This window comes from Bos mutus, chromosome 1 (genome assembly GCF_027580195.1).
Source record: "Bos mutus isolate GX-2022 chromosome 1, NWIPB_WYAK_1.1, whole genome shotgun sequence".
Lineage (NCBI taxonomy): Eukaryota > Metazoa > Chordata > Mammalia > Artiodactyla > Bovidae > Bos > Bos mutus.
In genome coordinates this window covers 142,237,104-142,258,264 of record NC_091617.1, presented here as the reverse complement: position 1 = coordinate 142,258,264, position 21,161 = coordinate 142,237,104, and the positions used below count along the sequence as shown (strand labels likewise).

Below are 21,161 nucleotides of genomic sequence, written 5' to 3'. Positions count from 1 at the left end.
GCCAGGATCCCAGAGGCAGGCAAGCAGTCTGGATCCCTGGTTCAGCTTCGCTCCCCACCGGTGTGACCTCTGCTCCAGAGCATCTATTTCGTTCCAAGGGGGACCAATTTCTATCCTGCCTGGGTCTGTGCCCACTCTGGGAGCCACTGATCCCACCTGGATGTGTTCATTGACCTCAGGAGTTGGGGGAAGGGGCAGGCCCAGAAACACATCCACATACAGAAACGTGTCCCACTTCTGCAGACCCTCCAGATAAACCGGGCAAGCCCTTGGGGCTCCTATCCAGAGCCCAGGGGACAGAAAGGCTGTGGACCCAGATCTCAGCCTCTGCACAGGGTCTGAACTGCTGACAGCAGTGCGGAACCCTAAAGTCTGCGTGCAGCTTCAGGACCAGGGAGTCAGGGGAGGGAAGACTGCTCTTGTGAACACAGACCCGGAATGGGGTGGGCCTCATCGGTGCGACCATGGGGCCTCGTGCAGGCGTGACAGCGGGGCCTCGTGCAGGCACGGCAATGGGGGCTTGTACAGGTGTGATGATGGGGCTTGTACAGGTGTGATGATGGGACTTGTACAGGGATGATATGGGGGCTTGTACAGGTGTGATGATGGGGCTTGTACAGGGATGATGATGGGGCTTGTACAGGTGTGATGATGGGGCTTGTACAGGTGTGATGATGGGGCTTGTACAGGTGTGATGATGGGACTTGTACAGGGATGATGATGGGGGCTTGTACAGGTGTGATGATGGGGCTTGTACAGGGATGATGATGGGGCTTGTACAGGTGTGATGATGAGGCTTGTACAGGTGTGATGATGGGGGCTTGGTGTGAGATGGGGCTTGTAGGTGTGATGATGGGGCTTGTACAGGGATGATGATGGGGCTTGTACAGGTGTGATGATGAGGCCTTGTACAGGTGTGATGATGGGGGCTTGTACAGGTGTGATGATGGGGGCTTGTACAGGTGTGATGATGAGGCCTTGTACAGGTGTGATGATGGGGGCTTGTACAGGTGTGATGATGGGGCTTGTACAGGGATGATGATGGGGCTTGTACAGGTGTGATGATGAGGCTTGTACAGGTGTGATGATGGGGGCTTGTACAGGTGTGATGATGGGGCTTGTACAGGGATGATGATGGGGCTTGTACAGGTGTGATGATGAGGCCTTGTACAGGTGTGATGATGGGGGCTTGTACAGGTGTGATGATGGGGGCTTGTACAGGTGTGATGATGGGGCCTTGTACAGGGACGATGATGGGGCTTGTACAGGTGATGATGATGATGGGGGCTTGTACAGGTGATGATGGGGCTTTGTACAGGGGGCGTACAGGGATGGGGCCTTGTACAGGGATGATGATGATGATGATGGGGCTTGTACAGGGATGATGATGGGGCTTGTACAGGGATGATGATGAGGCCTTGTACAGGTGTGATGATGGGGGCTTGTACAGGGACGATGATGGGGCTTGTACAGGGATGATGATGGGGCTTGTACAGGTGTTATGATGGGGCTTGTACAGGGATGATGATGGGGCTTGTACAGGGATGATGATGGGGCTTGTACAGGTGTGATGATGGGGCCTTGTACAGGGATGATGGTGTGAGGATGATGGGGCCTTGTACAGGTGTGATATGATGGGGCTTGTACAGGGATGATGATGGGGCTTGTACAGGTGTGATGATGGGGCCTTGTACAGGTGTGATGATGAGGCCTTGTACAGGTGTGATGATGGGGCTTGTACAGGGATGATGATGGGGCTTGTACAGGTGTGATGATGAGGCCTTGTACAGGTGTGATGATGGGGCCTTGTACAGGGATGATGATGGGGCTTGTACAGGTGTGATGATGGGGCTTGTACAGGTGTGATGATGGGGCCTTGTACAGGTGATGATGGGGCTGATGAGGATGATGGGGCTTGTACAGGTGTGATGATGGGGCCTTGTACAGGGATGATGATGGGGCTTGTACAGGTGTGATGATGGGGCTTGTACAGGTGTGATGATGAGGCCTTGTACAGGTGTGATGATGGGGCTTGTACAGGTGTGATGATGGGGGCTTGTAGAGGGATGATGATGGGGCTTGTACAGGGATGATGATGGGGCTTGTACAGGTGTGATGATGGGGGTTTGTACAGGTGTGATGATGGGGCTTGTACAGGTGTGATGATGAGGCCTTGTACAGGTGTGATGATGGGGGCTTGTACAGGTGTGATGATGGGGGCTTGTACATGTGTGATGATGGGCCTTGTACAGGTGTGATGATGGGGGCTTGTACAGGGATTATGATGGGAGCTTGTACAGGGATGATGATGGGGCTTTGTACTGGTGTGATGATGGGGGCTTGTACAGGTGCTGCTGGTGCTCTCTGAGATGATGCAGCTTGCCTGGCACACCACACGACTGGCATCTTTCAGAATTGAGCAGGAAACAGATGGCCCACTCATGGGGGCAGTGGAAGAGATTTGTTAATAAAAAGAACATTTCAGAGGTATTGGCAGGGTTGAGGGAAACAACCAGGACTGCTGAGGCATCACGGCACCTGTGAGCATAGAAGCCCCAGTTAGAAGGGGCACAGGAAGAAGAGCTGTCACCAGGATGAGAGCAGGAGCCTGGGAAAGACCACCTGGCAGGACTGGTGCCCCTGGCTAGATGGCCCCTGTGTGAACCAGCACAGTGAGGCCCCCATTTGCTTCTTCCTTGCCAGTCCTGACCTGCCCCTGCCTCTAACCGGCTAGGCCACAGCTGGAAGCCAGGAGGTGAAGGAGCCAGGTGGGCAAAGTCACCACATACCGGGCAGCTTCCTGAAGCACAGTATAGGCAGGATAGAGAGGGATGGAGGGAGTATGTGGGGTGAGCAGAAGTATCCAGGCATTACCCCCAATTAGTAGTGACCAGACGGTGAAGAGGATGGTGGTGGTGAAGGTGATGGAGGTGGTGGTGGCGATGGCGATGGTGGTGATGTTGGTTGTGATGATGCTGATGGTGGTGGTGGTGATGGTGATGGTGGTGATGTTGGTTGTGATGCTGATGGTGGTGGTGGTGATGTTGGTTGTGATGATGCTGATGGTGGTGGTGGCAGTGATGGTGGTGAAGATGATGGAGGTGGTGATGGAGCTGGTGATGGAGGTGATGGTGGTGGTAATGGTGATGACGGTGACAGTGAAGGAGATTGAGGTGGTGGAGGTGACGATGGTGACGATGCTGGTGATGGTGGTGGTGATGTTGATGGAGGTGATGGAGGTGGTGGTGGTGATGGGGACAGTGAGGTTGGTTGTGATGGCAGTGGTGGTGATGGTGATGAAGCATTTCCAGCATTCCCCAATGCTGGACACGAAGTAAGCCCTTTGCTAGAGAGTCTGGAATCATTTCATGGGATCTCTCAACCCCAAACTCCAATTTTCCTTTGGAAACTGCACAGATCATCCCCCTTCAGGCTGGCTGCCAGCGTATGGAGGAGGCTTCCTGGCCACAGGAAATCTTTTTGACCAGAACAGTCTTGTTGGCCATGAACCCACCCTCCCAACCACCGTTCACGCTGATCGTGAACACACCCTTGTCTCTCCCTGACCCATTGAGCACAGGTCACACTTCCTGTGGAGGCTCCAGTGCCCACAGCCAACCGTCTCCTATGTGGGTTATTTGTTTGCCAAGGTCCCCACAGGACACCCACAGGAAGGAGCCTCTGGGGTAAGGGTGCACCCTCCCTTGGGGCCCTCCTGCCCCAGATGTCCCCCACCCACCACCCAGGCGGTGCTGACGTCCTCCCCCTGCCTTCCACCTCTCAGGTCCCCCTTCTCAAGCTTCCTCTGTCCAGGGTGGAGCCTGTCCTCCCACTGCGGGGGAAGTGGGAATGTGAGGCCCAGAGAGGAATGTGCCAACCACCAGCCAAGTGCCCACACCCAGCCCCGAGGTGGCACGTGCTTCCCCCACCCCCCAGGACCTGGACGTGTTCATCCCAAGCCTAGCGGTACAGCCCTCTGACCCCGGATTCTTTCTGCATGAGTTCACTTGGTCAATTTTTAAGCCAGACTTGAGTACAAACACACTCAAACACACACACACACACATACATACCTGCGACACTCACAGATTCTCACACAAGACGTCTCGTGCACACACACGTCTCATGCGCACACACACGTCTCATGCGCACACACACACACTCAGCCCCCTCCTTTCTCCACCCTGAGGTCTAAGTGCAGCCCCACGGGGATGTGGTGGAAAGTGGGGGGTCTCACCTTGTCATTTCCCGCTGTGTTACAGGGCCCTGGCCAGAGGAGCACTCCTTACCCTGTGTGGCCATCGGGGCTCTCAGAGGGGCTTTGAAGAACAGAACCCAGCCTGTAGAGTCAGGTGACCTACCGCGGACTAATTCTCACCCTCGGGAAGACTCAGAACCTGGTCCTGCCCCTACACCGTGAGAACAGTTCTCTAGGGTCACAGCAGGGTGTTAAGTAAATGTTTGCATGGCTTTGGCATGGGTCTCAGAATTAAAGATATTTTTATAGCAGTCAATGGTCACTGTGCCTCCTGAATGCCTCCGCTCTGAATGTTCAGCCCTCTTTCCAGATTCCAAACTGGAGATGTGCTTCCTCCACTTGGACGTCCGGTATCGCGAGTGATGGCCCTCCCCTCCTGCCACCCACATCCTTCCAGTCGTTCAGGCCAAATCGGAGTTCTAAGGAAATCCCACTGGCTTTGTCCTCAGAGCATGCTGGGATCTGTCCCCTTCACTTCCCCAGGACCACCCCCGGATCACGTGGGAGTCTCCCACTGTTGTCCGCCCCCCAACTCTCGCCGCCTGCTGTCCTGGAGGTGTTGCCACTCTGCCCCCAGCCTTGGGGCTGCCTCGCCCAGCAGCACAGGTGGAAGTGAGCCCACCCTCTCCAGGCCGCCCTATCCTGCCTGCTCCGCTTTCACGCGGCACTTAGCACGTCCACCTCTGCTCAGTTACTTGTTACTTATTCTCTGCTCCTCTCTGTCTTCCTGCACTTGGCACAAGCCCCACAGAGGCTCGGGTTTCTGTGTTCTGCTCACTGACGCAAGATGAGGAGGAGAAGGGTGCCTCGTGGGCCCCCAGGAGGTGCTTGGCAAATATTTGCAAATGAATGAATGCACGGAATGCACCTCTATCTCCAACCTAGCTGGGCCCCAGAAACCCAGAAACACAGACAGATCACAAAGGAGAAAGCCCTGGCTTTGAGCGTTTGAGAAGGGTTTCCGTTTGAAGCGCTGGCTGAGAAAATTTCCTTCCTCCTCAGATCTCTCTGCAGCCTCCTGCAGGTCCCCTGGACACCAGGTCTCCTAAGCAACTGATCCAATGGGCTGGTTAGGGAAGGGGCCTGGGGCGGCCTGGCCCTACCGCTGCCTTATTTCCAAATGCCTGAAATTCTGGAACGGTTCCCATGCGGCCAGGCCAGGGCCAGCTGCAGGCGGCCCCCTTTAAGCTGGCCGCTGGGAGGGCCGACAGCGGCACCCTCCTGAGAGTCAAGATCCAGGGTCCTGGCGCTGGAGCCCTGAGGCTGGCCTTGTGGGTGAGGCAGCCTGAGCTTGGCCCTCCCGGCCCTCCCTACAGAGAGCTGGCGCCCCTCAGTGTCACACGCTCAGGCCACTTCACGAGTCACAGGGCAGTTTTCCATTAGCGTCAAACACACGTAGATTTTGACCCGGAGCTGATGGGAGCAGAGGGGGAAGAACCCGGCTTCAGACAACTTGCATACCTGGGGGATCAGCAGGCCCGGACCCCCAAAGGGCACCATGTTCCAGCAGCAGGGGTGGTAATGGCCCCGTGCACACCCCTCTCTCCCTCTGCCCATCTGTCTGTCTGTCTCACACGCATGAACCTGGATGGTACAAGACAAGGAGGCAGTGATGCCCCTGATCGCAATGTCTACTGTGTGCTTCCTCACCCCAGACATGTAATATGTACCTACTGTGTTCCTAGCCCTTGTGAGCTCTTTGGGACCCCCTTGGTATGAGGTGTAAAGGTCCCCAAAAGCAAGAAGGTTCTCTTGGGATGACATCACGAATTATCCTTGGGGTTGTCAGGCACTGGGGGACTTCACCTTCCGAGACCAATTTCTTCTTCATCTGATAACAAATCCCCTCCGCTCTCCTTTAGGAAGACCTCGTTGATGTCTGGCTCCTACTGAGCTTGGCAGCTTTTGTTGTTTTTGCAGCCCCATTGTCCCCAAGATCATCACATGAGCTGGCTGAGGTCATATGACCCAAGGCCAGCCAGTGTAAGGACAGAGTTTCCCACCCACGGAAATCAGCTCAGCGACAGCCATGTGACCCAACTGCAAAAATCAAAGTCCTGCCCAGAATAACCCTGATCCTCCAGCTTGGGAGTTCCAAGGAGCCCCTAAGACTAGCACTCCTGGGCTATCTTTGCCTGACAGTGAAGCCAACACAGATGAAATCAGTCTGAATAAGATGACGCCCAGTGATGGCTTTTGAGCTCCTGGATCCAGCTGTGCCTGAAGGCCACTTCACCTTATACTTTCTAGTTAAGTCATTCAGCCAACTCTCTTCTTTTCTGAAATGAGCTTGGGTTGGGGTTCTACTGCGTGTGTTAGTCACTCAGTGGTGTCCGACTCTTTGCAACCCCATGGACTATAGCCTGCCAGGTTCCTCTGTCCATGGGATTCTCCAGGCAAGAATACTGGAGTGGGTTTCCATTCCCTTCTCCAGGGGATATTCCTGACCCAGGGATCAAACCCAGGTCTCCTGCACTGCAGGCAGATTCTTTACCATCTGAGTCACTCAGGAAGTCCCTGGGGTTCTATTATCTGCAACTAAAAAGAATCCTGGGAGTTTTATAGGGGAGCAAATTAGTAGGAAGGTACTGGTAAGATAAAACCTTCTTGAATCTTTAAAGTGGGAAGAGGGTCTCAGGTTTGGGCAGATACTCTTGTGGACCCACCTTGTCCCTGGGCTGCTCTCTAAAGTGCCCTCAGAGGCTGGGCTTCTACTCACTGGGAGCCCCCTGCTGACCGCTTGGCATTGGGGTAGCTGTGCTTCCAATAAGTAGTCTGGTCTCTTTCTTTCCTCTACAATCCCACCTCCCCCATCACAGAGCTCTGTAGACAATGCTGTGCTATCAGGCAGGGCTCAGACTGAGCCATCCAGGTTCCCCCACCCACTCCCAGCACATCTTCTACCCATCCCGGAGGGTCAGCCCTGCAGAGTCCAGGAGTGTGCAGTGTGTGCAGCAGAGAAGCAGTCCTGCCACAGTCAGAAACCGGGCTTCGACTGAGGAGAGCGGAGCCACCGCCTGCCTTGCCACCCCTCCCCGCATGTGGAGCCCATCCCCAGGAGATGGTGAAAGGACCTGAGCCCAGGCTGCTCCCACTGTGTCCACACAGCACCCAGATTGACCTCATTGCAGGATAGCACCTGAGAGGCACACCTCCAACCCTTTGTCACCTTACGGTTTAGGGGAGGCAGATCTAAGGCCAGACCTGGGAGGGCAGATTGCAAAAACACCCTGAAAAGAAAGATCTGGCTTCATGGCCAAGACAGAGAGGAGTCTGAACGTGGAGACAGTGCCAGCGAGAGACTGAGGGGAAATTCAGATCATAATGTGGGATGAGCACTGTGCTGGCTGCCTAGTTGTGTCCAACTCTCTGTGACCCCACGGACTATGGCCTACCAGGCTCTTCTGTCCATGGAATTTTCCAGGCAAGAATACTGGAGTGGGTAGCCACTCATTTCTCCAGAGGATCTTCTCAACTCAGGGATTGAACCTGCATCTCCTGCCTTGCAGGCTGATTCTTTACCACCTGAGACACCACGGAAGCCCCAAGAGGGGGGTGAAAAAGCTGGCTTAAAACTCAACGTTCAGAAACTAAGATCATGGAATCTGGTCCCATCACTTCATGACATGCAAAAGGGGGAAAAGTGGAAACAGATACAGATTTTATTTTCTTGGGCTCCAAAATCACCACAGATGGTGACTATAGCCCATGAAATTAGAGGATGCTTATTCCTTGAAAGGAAAGCTGTGACAAACCTAGATAGCGTATTAAAAAGTAGAGACACCACTTTGCCGACAGGATCTGTATAACCAAAGCTATAGTTTTTCCAGTAGTCATGTATGGATGTGACAGTTGGACCATAAAAGAAGGCTGAGCGCTGAAGAACTGATGCTTTCAAACTATTGCACTGGAGAAGACCTTTGAGTGTCCCTTGGACTGCAAAGAAATCAAACCAATCAATCCTAAAAGAAATCAACCCTGAATATTCACTGAAAGGACTGATGCTGATGTTGAAGCTGAAGTTCCAATATTTTGCCCACCTGATACGAAGAACTGACTCATTGGAAAAGACCCTAATGCTGGGAAAGATTGAGGACAAGGAGAAGTAGGGGGTGACAGTGGATGAGATGGTTGGATGGCACCATCGACTCAATGGACGTGAGCTTGAGCAAACTCTGGGAGACAGTGAAGGACAGGGGAGCCTGGTGTGCTGCAAAGAGCTGGACACGACTTAGCAGCTGAACAACAACAGATGGGTTCTGTCCCCCGAGTTGTCCTTTGAAGCCAGACCATGTGGGTGATGTCAAGGCTCTGACATTTTCTAGAACTCTCCAGGACTCTCAGGGAGCCCTCCGAAATCTGGAAAAGGTAACATGGCCTGACTTACAAAAAAGAGAGAGCGGCAAGAAGCTCCATCCCAGAGAACACACCACCAACAGAGCAGAGCACAGGGCGGCCACTGGGCAGGGCAGGGTCCGAACAGGGGACTGGCTCGGGAAGATAAGGCCCCAGCAAGGCGGGGGCCCCGAGGCCTGAGCAGCCTGGAGGGCCTGCCAGCACCTGCTCCATGCCCAGGGTCCCCTCACAGTCTGCTTTCCCCCAACCCAGCTGAGCTGTTTTCTAAAGAATCTTTGCAAAAAACTGGAAAGGACAATTATCCAAGAAGTCAATACTGAAACTAACGGCAGCATGAAAATCATGATTTCAAGCCGTGGAAGCCTAGTCCCAAGAATTCCCACCAAGGTGGGGACGGCCTGAGGCAGCCTGTGAGCCCCTTAGGTGGAGGGGCCTGTGAGTCCTCAGGTGACACCCTCAGGCTTATGAGCCTGGCCACATGCCTCTGGGGACATCTGAATGGACCACTAATGAGCAGACCCCATCTGCTCACAAAAACTGGCACAGGTGCCCCGCAGGGCCCACCTGCTGGATTGGGGCATGGCTCACCAGCCCAGCTGATGGGAATGGGGCTGCTGGATGCCTGCACCCCAGGAAGCCCAGGAGAAGGGGGTGACCGTTACTGACCATTTTCTGACTCACCTTTAGCAGTGCAGTGCACATGGGGTGGGGATCCTGTGGGCAAGAAAGGACAAGCTCTCCTCCCCCGTCTCTCCGCTTCTCCACCAATGCCCATTAGATGGGCAGCTGTCACCATCCTAATTCTGTGACTTCCCTGAACAACTGGCCACACACCAGGTAAGAGCACACGGCCACAGGCCAGGGGCCTGGTGACCCAAGACAGCGTATCAGCAGTGCTGATACAGACCCCAGGCCACGTTCCCATGGAGGTGTTGGTAAGAGTCTGGCTTTGAACTTGCGGGGTCAGGTAGGGTGTCAAGGCTCTGAGAGTAAACACCAGACTAGGGATGTGCCTGGAGTCTGTGAGGAGCCAGGGGCTTGCAGGATGGGTCTGAGTCTGATGGGCGCTGAGGACGCTTCTGCCCTTTCTGTGGTTTCCAGGATGGCCCCTCGGTCAAATTCTTTGAGTCGTTTCTGCAGTGTTTATGAAAATACAATTTTGCCTAGAAGAAACATGTATAATTGAGAATCTTTTAATGTCTGTTTACAGCTGCCATTCTTGCTTGAGTGATTACGAGCATCGTGGGAGTTGATTGCAGCTGGGTGGTCTCCATTGGTGCAGGGCTCCAGGCGCCTGCTTCTGCTGTTTGCATGCCGCTTCACTTGGGATGATCCTCTGGGTCCAGAACAGAAAGTGACCTCAGAGATGAGTCCATCTCTACGGTGTCCTGGGGCCGCTGCAGCCAAGTGCACCCACTGTGCAGCTCAAACAACAGGATCTCCTCTCCCACAGTCTGGAGGCCAGAAGTCTGAGGTCAAAGGGCAGGCAGGGTTGTGGTCCATCTGACAGCTCTGGGGCCCATCTGACAGCTCCTTCCTTGTTCCTTCCAGTGTCTGGCTGAGACCAGCGGTCCTTGGCCTCCAGTGGTTTGTGAGCTCATCTCTGCCTCTGTCATCACGTGGCTTCTTCCTGGGCACCTGTGTCTACTTCTCCTAAGCACACCCATCATTGGACTGCAGGCCCACCCAAACCCATCATGACCTCACCTGCAGTTGATTTTACCTGAAACCTGTTTCCAAATAAGACCACGTTATGATATTTGGAGTGGACATGAAACATCAAGGAATCCTGTTCAACACTCTATGCTATGCTATGCTAAGTCACTTCAGTCGTGTCCGACTCTGTGTGACCCCGTAGAGGGTAGCCTACCAGGCTCCCCCGTCCCTGGGATTCTCCAGGCAAGAACACTGGAGTGGGTTGCCATTTCCTTCTCCAATGCATGAAAGTGAAAGTGAAAGTGAAGTCGCCTAGTCGTGTCTGACTCTTAGCGACCCCATGGACTGCAGCCTACCAGCCTCCTCCATCCATGGGATTTTCCATGCAAGAGTACTGGAGTGGGGTGCCATTGCCTTCTCCGGTTCAACACTCTACACCATCCTATAACCCAACATCAGGATGAGGAATCCGATCTACACCGTGAGATTTATCTGACTAGTTAGTTTCAGAGCCTGGACCATAACTCAGTGTCCACATTCTCCCCTAATATTCCTTCCAGCATTTCAATAAACACTGACTGCTAGGAAGTCCATGTTAATTCCACCAGGTCTTTAATACCGCTGCCCACTGTCTGCAAACCCTGCTTTCACCTTGCTGGGTACAGCCCAGGCCATCCTGCTTGTCCAGGATGAGAGGAGCAGTTTCCAGATACACTGCTAATCGGATCAAGCAGGATGTTGTGTTGTTCAGTTACCGAGTTGTGTCCGACTCTTTGAGACCCCCATGGACCGAAGCATACCAGGCTTCCCTTTCCTTCACCATCTCCCAGAATTTGTGCAAACTCATGGCCATTGAGTCGGTGATACAATCTAACCATCTTGTCCTCTGTCATTCCCTTCTCCTCCTGCCCTCAGTCTTTCCCAGCATCAGGGTCTTTTCCAGTGAGTCAGCTCTTTGCATCAGGTGACCAAAGTATTGGAGCTTCAGCTTCAGCATCAGTCCTTCCAGTGGGTATTCAAGGTTGCTTTTTTTTAGTATTGACTGGTTTGACCTCCTTACAATCCAAGGGACACTCAAGAGTCTTCTCCAGTACTGCACTTTCATTTATATTCGCAAAAGAGAAAAGCTCTGGAAGGATAAATCAGAAACTGATAATGGCTGCCTGAGTGGCAAGCGGTGGAGGGAAGATTCTCTTGATACACTTTGCTACAGAGTTTGTATTAGGAAAACCAGCCAATCCTTCTCCTGTGTGCTGCCTTTACTAACACACAACGCAGCACCTCTGACCCTTCTGACATTAAATGTGTTTTTTCCCCCACACCAAGCACTTCTGTGACCCCAGCTGAGTGTCCCACAATTGGACTCATTTCTAACACTGCCTACCTGGAGACGGCATCAGACCCCACAGGCTAAGAACTCAGACCCACAAGACTGCACCCCTCATCCCACACACAGATGTCAATGGCAAGGAGTTGATCCCCCAAGTGACCCACAACTTTTGTCCAACTTGGCTGCAAATCAGAGGTTCCCTCTCCTTGGGACCAGGGAATTTGTTAGAGTGGCTCATGGACCTCAGGGAAACACATTTGCCAGTTTATCACATAATAAGGGGAAGGATAAAGGATAAAGAGACATTACTTTGCCAAAAAAGGTCCAATCTAGTCAGAGCTATGGTTTTTCCAGTAGTCATGTATGGATGTGAGAGTTGGACCATAAAGAAAGCTGCTGCTGCTGCTGCTAAGTCGCTTCAGTCGTGTCTGACTCTGTGCGACCCCGTAGACAGCAGCCCATCAGGCTCCCCCATCCCTGGGATTCTCCAGGCAAGAATACTGGAGTGGGTTGCCATTTCCTTCTCCAATGCGTGAAAGTGAAAAGTGAAAGTGAAGTCGCTCAGTCATGTCCGACTCTTAGTGACCCCATGGACTGCAGCCCATCAGGCTCCTCCATCCATGAGATTTTCCAGGCAAGAGTACTGAAGTGGGGTGCCATTGCCTTCTCCGAAAGAAAACTGAGTGCCGAAGAATTGATGGGTTTTGAACTGTGGTGTTGGAGAAGACTCTTGAGAGTTCCTTGGACTGCAAGGAGATCAAATCAGTCCATCCGAAAGGAAATCAGTTCTGAATATTCATCGGAAGGACTGATGCTGAAACTGAAATTCCAATCCTTTCGCCACCTGATGTGAAGAATTGACTCATTGGAAAAGACTCTGATGTGGGAAAGATTGAAGGCAGGGGAAGGGGATAACAGAGGATAAGATGGCTGGCATCACTGACTCAATGGACATGAGTCTGAGCAAGCTCTGGGAGTTGGTGAAGGACAGGGAAGCCTGGTATGCTCCAGTCCATGGAGTCACAAAGTCGGACATGACTGAGCAACTGAACTAAACTAAAGGATACAGATGAACAGTCAGATGCAGAGACACAGGGCAAGGTGTCAGGGGATCCTGAGTGTAGCAGCTTCCGTCCACATGGAGCTGGGGGGCATCACACTCCCAGGATGTCGACTCATGTCCCAACCTGCAAGTTCTCTGGGAACTTTGGGATTTTACGGAGGCTCCCTCATGTTGGGTGACCAATTACTAATCCTATCTCCAGCCCCTCTCCCTTCTCTGCAGAAGTTGGGGTGGAGGATTAGCCGTTCCAAGCTTCTAACCATGGCTTGTTATTTGTGGGGACCACTCCAGAGCCAACCCAGAGTCTTCTCACTGGACAAAAGATATTCCTATCAGCCAGGAAACAGCACAGGTTTCAGGGCTTCAGGGGCTCTGTGCCAGGAACAGGGGACAGAGACCAATATATAATTTACTATTATCTCACAGTGTTTGACTTCCAAACTATGAAGATAATTTCCATATTCAAAAGATTAACTTGAATTGAGAAAGTATCCTTATAAGAAGAAACCAACAAAAATGTAAATTTATATAAAGTTTACAAAATAACTAAAGAGTCATTTCAAAGAATTTCAAAGCATAGTATTTTGATTATTTGCTTTCAATAGGATGTATTTTAAGAACAAAAAGAGCAACAAAGGAATCCTTAATATCGTTCAGTAAGTCTTACTGAAAGTATTACATCTGGCATTGTTATTTGAAAGCATGTTTGTATTTTCTAGGATAAAGCCAATATGTAATTACCTGCATGCTGCGAGGAAGGAAAGTTATTAGTGTGAGAGGAAAATATACAAATAAACAGTCACACAAGTTAAGTATAACAGTTGAGCTTTGAATTTGAATTGAAAGTGTTAATGTAATCTCATGGTGTATTATTTTTTTTTTATTTACTTAAATTAAAACCAAGACTAAGTCACCCATTTCTCCCACCCACCTTCCCTGTACTTCTGGCAACCACCATTCTGTTCTTTTTATCTATGATCTTGGTTTTCTTTTTCAAGTTTCATATATGAGAGAGAATATACCATATTTGTCTTTCTCTGTCTGACTCATTTTACTCCACATAATGTCCTAGAGCTCCATTCATGTTGTGGCAAATGGCAGGATTTCTTTCTTTTTTATGGTCAAATAATATCCCTTGTATATCCACCGCATGTTCTTTATCCATCACCCATCAGTGGACACTTGGGTTGATTTCATATCTTGTCTGTTACAAATAATGCTCAGTGAACATGGGAGTCCAGATATCTTTTCAAGTTAGTGTTTTTGTTTTCTTCACAAAAACTCCCAGAAGTATGATTGCAATATGGTAGTTTTATTTTAATTTTTAAGGAACCTTCATACTGTTCTCCATAGTGGCTTTACATCCATGTAAATTGGATGTACCAATTTACATCCCCACCAACAGGGACATAGAGTTCCTTCTCTCCACATTCTTACCAACACTTATTTCTTGCTACTTTCACAATAGCCATTCTGACAGGTGGGTTTCCCTCATAGCTCAGCTGGTAAAAAAATCCACCTGCAATTTGGGAGACCCTGGTTTGATTCCTGGGTTAGGAAGATCTGCTGGAGAAGGGATAGGTTACCCACTCCAATACTCTTGGGCTTCCCCTGTGGCTCAGCTGGTAAAGAATCTGCCTGCAGTGTGGGGGACCTGAGTTCAATCCTTAGTTTGGGAAGATCCCCTGGAGAAGGAAACAGCTACCCACTCTAATATTCTGGCCTGGAGAATTCCATGGACTCTACAGTCCATGGGATCCAAAGAGTCGGACACAACTGAGCAACTTTCACTTTCACTTTCATTCTGACAGGTGTAAGACAATATTGTGGTTCTGATTGCCTTTCCCTGGTGATGAATGATGTCGAGCATCTTATCGTACCTTTTCAAACCTTTTACAATTATTTGGTCTATTTCTGGGGAAAATGATATTGGAATTTGTATAGGGATTACATTTAATCTATATATTGCTTTTCATAGTATGAACATTTTAACAATGCTGATTCTCCCAATCCATGAGCATGAATATCTTTCCATTTATTTATATCTTCTTAAATTTCTTCCATTAATGTCTTGTAGTTTTCAATATATAGGTCTTTCACCTCTTTGCCTAAATTTATTCCTAGATATTTTACTGTTTTTGATACAGTTATAAATGGGATTATTTTTTAAATTTCTCTAACAGTTTTATTATTAGTGTATAGAAGTGCAACAGATTTTTGAATATTGATTTTGAATTGTGCAATTTTACTGAATTCATTTTCTTAGTTCTAACAGTTTTTTGATGGAGGCTTTAGAGTTTCTACATTTAAAATCATGTCCTCTACAAACTGTAACAATTTTACTTCTTCCTTTCCAATATGTATGTCTTTTATTTTGTTTTCTTACCCAGTTGCTCTGGCTAGTACATCTAATACTATGCAAGTGGTGAGAGTGAGCATCCTTGTTTTGTTCCTGATGTGAGAGGAAAAGGTTTCAGCTTTACATTGTTGAGTATGATTTTAGCAGTGGGCTTGTCATATGTGGCATTTATTATGTTGAGGTATGTTTCCTCTATACCTTCTTTGTTGAGAGTTTTTATCATAAATGTATAAAATGAATTTTATCAAATGCTTTTTCTGCCTCTAAGATGATCATATGATTTTTTATCCTTCATTTTGTTAAGGTGGTGTATTACACTGACTCATTTAAAAATGTTGAGCCAGCCTTGCATCCTGGAATCATTCTCTCTTTATTTTGCAATATTTAATCTTAAAAAAATTTTTTAATGTATTTTGTATTAATGCTAAGTCACTTCAGTCATGTCTGACCCTGTGTGACCCCATAGACAGCAGCCCACCAGGCTCCTCTGTCTTTGGGATTCTCCAGGCAAGAATACTAGAATGGGTTGCCATTTCCTTCTCCTATGTATGAAAGTGAAAAGTGAAAGTGAAGTTGCTCAGTCGTATCCAACTCATTGCGACCCCATGGACTGCAGCCCACCAGCCTCCTCCATCCATGGGATTTTCCAGGCAAGGGTACTGGAGTGGGGTGCCATTTCCTTCTCCAATTTTGTATTAGGGTATAGCCAATTAAAAACGTTATGATAGTTTCAGGGTAACAGCAAAGGGACTCAGCCATACACACACATGTATCCATTCTCCTCCAAATTCCTGTCCATCCAGGCTGACAGGTAACATTGAGCAAATTCCCATGTACTGTACAGTAGGTCCATGCTGGTGGAATGACCATCTTGATCATGCTGTCTGATCCTATTAATGAACCGTTTAATTCAGTTTGCTAATGTTTGTTGAGTATGCTTTGTATCTATGATCATAAGGGATCAGTTCAGTTGCACAGTCCTGTCTGACTCTTTGCAACCCCATGGACTGCAGCACGCCAGGCTTCCCTGTCCATCACCCACTCCCAGAGCTTGCTCAAACTCATGTCTATCGAGTTGGTGATGCCATCCAACCATCTCATCCTCTGTCATCCCATTCTCCTCCTGCCTTCAATCTTTCCCAGCATCAGAGTCTTTTCAAATGAGTTAGTTCTTCACATCAGATGGCCAAAGGATTGGAGTTTCATCTTCAGCATCAGTCCTTCCAATGAATATTCAGGACTGATTTCCTTTAGGATGGACTGGTTTGATCTCCTTGCAGTCCAAGGGACTCTCAAGAATCTTGTCCAACACCGCAGTTCAAAACCATCAATTTTTTGGCACTCAGTTTTCTTTATAGTCCAACTCTCATATCCATACATGACTACTGCAAAAATCATAGCTTTGATTAGACAGACCTTTGTTGGCAAAATAATGTCTCTGCTTTTTAATATGCTGTCAAGGTTGGTTGTAACTTTTTTTCCAAGGAGCAAGCAACTTTTAATTTCATGGCTGCAGTCATCATCTGCAATAATTTTGGAGACCCCAAAAATAAAATCTCTCACTGTTTCCTCATCTATTTGCCATGAAGTGATGGGATCAGATGCCATGATCTTAGTTTTCTGACTGTTGAGTTTTAAGCCAACTTTGTCACTCTCCTCTTTCACTTTCATCAAGAGGCTCTTTAGTTCTTCACTTTCTGCCATAAGGGTGGTGTAATCTGCATATCTGAGGCTATTGATATTTCTCCTGGCAATCTTGATTCCAGCCTGTGCTTCTTCCAGTCCAGCATTTCGCATAATGTGCTCTGCATATAAGTTAAATAAACAGGGTGACAGTATACAGCCTTGACGTACTTAGGCCATGCTAAAATGATACCAAGACCCATGGAGGGCCTTTCACTGGCCAACAGCAGCAAAGTCATAAGAGAGAGCAAAGACTGCATTTGACTGAAACACAGTTCAGGCATAAAAATCCATTTCTTCCTAATGACTATAAAAAAAAAAGTAAGATGAAAGGTTTTTTATCACACATGTTACCATTGGCAGTAATTGTTGTACCAACTCTTTACTCAAAATTAATCACTAAAGGGAAAGAATTAAGTATTTATCTCATCTTTCCTATACAATCTATATTTTGAGGTAACCAAATAACCCTAGTTGATGGAGTGAAAAATTCTTCTTTACAAAAGAATTCCAGCTTTAATAAATCACAAATGAAAGTTGGAATATAGAAAATCAGCATTTTGCAAGCTCTCAAGCCTGAATATTCATTGGAAGGACTGATGCTGAAGTTAAAGCTTCAATACTTTGGCAACCTGATGGGCAGAGCTGACTTATTGGGGGAAAAAAAAAAAAAAAAACCTTAGTGCTGGGAAAGATTGAAGACAGAAAAAGAAGGGGACGAGAGAGGATGAGGTGGTTGGATGGCTTCACCGACTGGACAGGAGTCTGAGCAAACTCTGGGAGATGGTGAAGGACAGAAAAGCCTGGCATGCTGTAGTCTATGGGGTCACAGATTTGGACACGACTCTGAACAAAAACAAAAAGAATATCCAGCTGTGGATATGACTGGTGATAGAAGCAAGGTCTGATGCTGTAAAGAGCAGTACTGCATAGGAACCTGGAATGTCAGGTCCATGAATCAAGGCAAATTGGAAGTGGTCAAACAAGAGATGGCAAGAGTGAATGTCGACATTCTAGGAATCAGCGAACTGAAATGGACTGGAATGGGTGAATTTAATTCAGATGACCATTATATCTACTACTGCGGGCAGGTATCCCTCAGAAGAAATGGAGTGGCCATCATGGTCAACAAAAGAGTCTGAAATGCAGTACTTGGATGCAATCTCAAAAATGACAGAATGATCTCTGTTCGTTTCCAAGGCAAACCATTCAATATCACAGTAATCCAAGTCTATGCCCCAACCAGTAACACTGAAGAAGCTGAAGTTGAATGGTTCTATGAAGACCTACAAGACCTTTTAGAACTAACACCCAAAAATGATGTCCTTTTAATTATAGGGGACTGGAATGCAAAAGTAGGAAGTCAGAAACACCTGGAGTAACAGGCAAATTTGGCCTTGGAATACAGAATGAAGCAGGGCAAAGACTAATAGAGTTTTGCCAAGAAAATGCACTGGTCATAACAAACACCCTCTTCCAACAACACAAGAGAAGATTCTACACATGGACATCACCAGATGGTCAACACCGAAATCAGATTGATTATATTCTTTGCAGCCAAAGATGGAGAAGCTCTATACAGTCAGCAAAAACAAGACCAGGAGCTGACTGTGGCTCAGACCATGAACTCCTTATTGCCAAATTCAGACTTAAATTGAAGAAAGCAGGGAAAACCACTACACCATTCAGGTATGACCTAAATCAAATCCCTTATGATTATACAGTGGAAGTGAGAAATAGATTTAAGGGCCTAGATATGATAGATAGAGTGCCTGATGAACTATGGAATGAGGTTCATGACATTGTACAGGAGACAGGGATCAAGACCATCCCCATGGAAAAGAAATGCAAAAAAGCAAAATGGCTGCCTGGGGAGGCCTTACAAATAGCTGTGAAAAGAAGAGAAGTGAAAAGCAAAGGAGAAAAGGAAAGATATAAACATCTGAATGCAGAGTTCCAAAGAATAGCAAGAAGAGATAAGAAAGCCTTCTTCAGTGATCAATGCAAAGAAATAGAGGAAAACAACAGAATGGGAAAGACTAGAGATCTCTTCAAGAAAATTAGAGATACCAAAGGAACATTTCATGCAAAGATGAGCTCGACAAAGGACAGAAATGGTATGGACCTAACAGAAGCAGAAGATATTAAGAAGAGATGGCAAGAATACACAGAAGAACTATACAAAAAAGATCTTCACGACCCAGATAATCACGATGGTGTGATCACTGACCTAGAGCTAGACATCCTGGAATGTGAAGTCAAGTGGGCCTTAGAAAGCATCACTATGAACAAAACTAGTGGAGGTGATGGAATTCCAGTTGAGCTATTTCAAATCCTGAAAGATGATGCTGTGAAAGTGCTGCACTCAATATGTCAGCAAATTTGGAAAACTCAGCAGTGGCCACAGGACTGGAAAAGGTCAGTTTTCATTCCAATCCCAAAGAAAGGCAATGCCAAAGAATGCTCAAACTTACCGCACAATTGCACTCATCTCACACGCTAGTAAAGTAATGCTCAAAATTCTCCAAGCCAGGCTTCAGCAATATGTGAACCGTGAACTTCCTGATGTTCAAGCTGCTTTTAGAAAAGGCAGAGGAACCAGAGATCAAATTGCCAACATCTGCTGGATCATGGAAAAAGCAAGAGAGTTCCAGAAAAGCATCTATGTCTGCTTTATTGACTATGCCAAAGCCTTTGACTGTGTGGATCACAATAAACTGTGGAAAATTCTGAAAGAGATGGGAATACCAGACCACCTGACCTGCCTCTTGAGAAATCTGTATGCAGGTCAGGAAGCAACAGTTAGAACTGGACATGGAACAATAGACTGGTTCCAAATAGGAAAAGGAGTTCGTCAAGGCTGTATATTGTCACCCTGTTTATTTAACTTATATGCAGAGTACATCATGAGAAACCCTGGACTGGAAGAAACACAAGCTGGAATCAAAATTGCTGGGAGAAATATCAATAACCTCAGATATGCAGATGACACCACCCTTATGGCAGAAAGTGAAGAGGAACTCAAAAGCCTCTTGATGAAAGTGAAAGTGGACAGTGAAAAAGTTGGCTTAAAGCTCAACATTCAGAAAACAAAGATCATGGCATCTGGTCCCATCACTTCATGGGAAATAGATGGGGAAAAAGTGGAAACAGTGTCAGGCTTTATTTTTCTGGGCTCCAAAATCACTGCAGATGGTGACTGCAGCCATGAAATTAAAAGACGCTTACTCCTTGGAAGGAAAGTTATGACCAACCTAGATAGCATATTCAAAAGCAGAGACATTTCTTTGCCAACAAAGGTCCATCTAGTCAAGGCTATGGTTTTTCCATTGGTCATGTATGGATTGTGAGAGTTGGACTGTGAAGAAGGCTGAGCGCCGAAGAATTGATGCTTTTGAACTGTGGTGTTGGAGAAGACTCTTGAGAGTCCCTTGGACTGCAAGGAGATCCAACCAGTCCATTCTGAAGGAGATCAGCCCTGGGATTTCTTTGGAAGGACTGGTGCTAAAGCTGAAACTCCAGTACTCTGGCCACCTCATGCGAAGAGTTGACTCATTGGAAAAGACTCTGACGCTGGGAGGGATTGGGGGCAAGAGGAGAAGGGGACAACAGAGGATGAGATGGCTGGATGGCACCACTGATTCGATGGACGTGAGTCTCAGTGAACTCCGGGAGTTGGTGATGGACAGGGAGGCCTGGTGTGCTGCGATTCATGGGGTCGCAAAGATTCAGACACGACTGAGCGACTGATCTGATCTGATCTGAACAAAAACAATGACAAATGAAATAATGAGCAAACAAGCCTCACCAGCAGATTTCACAGCTGTTAGGCAAAGGCTACAAGGAACCTGGATATCCATGGTGCCCACAGGCTGGTGAAAGTGGGAACCTGCAGCTGCATGGAGGAGGAACCAGGCTGCCTTCCGTATGCATCACTGCTTCGTCCTAGCATCCTGGCAGCCAAATAGCCAGACGCCTTATGAGCTATGCCACACACCTGCAAAGTTTTCCTGCCAAAAATAATGAGCTCAAGTCCAGTGAAGCCTTTGGATCTAGGTTCTCATTTACAAGAAATCTCAGGGAAAGGGAGATGAAAGACAGTTCAACGTCATCACAACAAGCAGAGACATCCTGAACGAGGGACTTCTGACCTGGTTTCTTCAGTAAGCCTTGGCGTGAAAGAAAAAAAAGGGAGGGACTGTTTACAGATTAAAAGAAATGTAAGAGACATAAAAGCAAGTGCAGGGTGGGGACTTTGTGTCATTGTTCAAACTAACCAGCTGTGAAATAGAATCTGGAGGAACATGGACTGGCATTGGACAGCAGACAGGAAGGGACCTGCCTCTGGTTAGCTGGGGTGATAGCTCAGAGTTCGAGTAAGGAGTCGCCTGTATCTGTCAAAGGTTTATATAAAATATTTAAGGCGAAATGCCAGGATACATTTGATTTCCTTTAA

General features: G+C 48.1%; 2 protein-coding genes across 2 annotated transcripts; both read right to left on the bottom strand.

The window, feature by feature from the left end:
• Positions 1–450: 450 nt before the first annotated feature.
• Positions 451–2,406, bottom strand: LOC138985831 (uncharacterized). Its single transcript, XM_070363828.1, has one exon. It carries the CDS (start codon positions 2,404–2,406, stop codon positions 451–453), a length of 1,956 nt encoding a protein of 651 aa, XP_070219929.1.
• Positions 2,407–2,722: 316 nt separating this feature from the next.
• Positions 2,723–4,302, bottom strand: LOC138985820 (hepatitis A virus cellular receptor 1-like). Its single transcript, XM_070363742.1, has 2 exons — positions 4,238–4,302; positions 2,723–3,323 (listed from the first exon to the last, which is right to left on the bottom strand). Exons 1-2 carry the CDS (start codon positions 4,300–4,302, stop codon positions 2,723–2,725), a joined length of 666 nt encoding a protein of 221 aa, XP_070219843.1.
• Positions 4,303–21,161: the final 16,859 nt, after the last annotated feature.

Bases quoted from the DNA above. Each gene is read 5' to 3' on its own strand.
- LOC138985831 (XM_070363828.1), bottom strand. From the start codon at position 2,406: ATGCCAGTCGTGTGGTGTGCCAGGCAAGCTGCATCATCTCAGAGAGCA.
- LOC138985820 (XM_070363742.1), bottom strand. From the start codon at position 4,302: ATGGCCACACAGGGTAAGGAGTGCTCCTCTGGCCAGGGCCCTGTAACA. The intron at 3,324-4,237 runs GTGAGACCCCCC...CTTCGTGTCCAG, and splicing joins ACACAGCGGGAAATGACAAG to CATTGGGGAATGCTGGAAAT.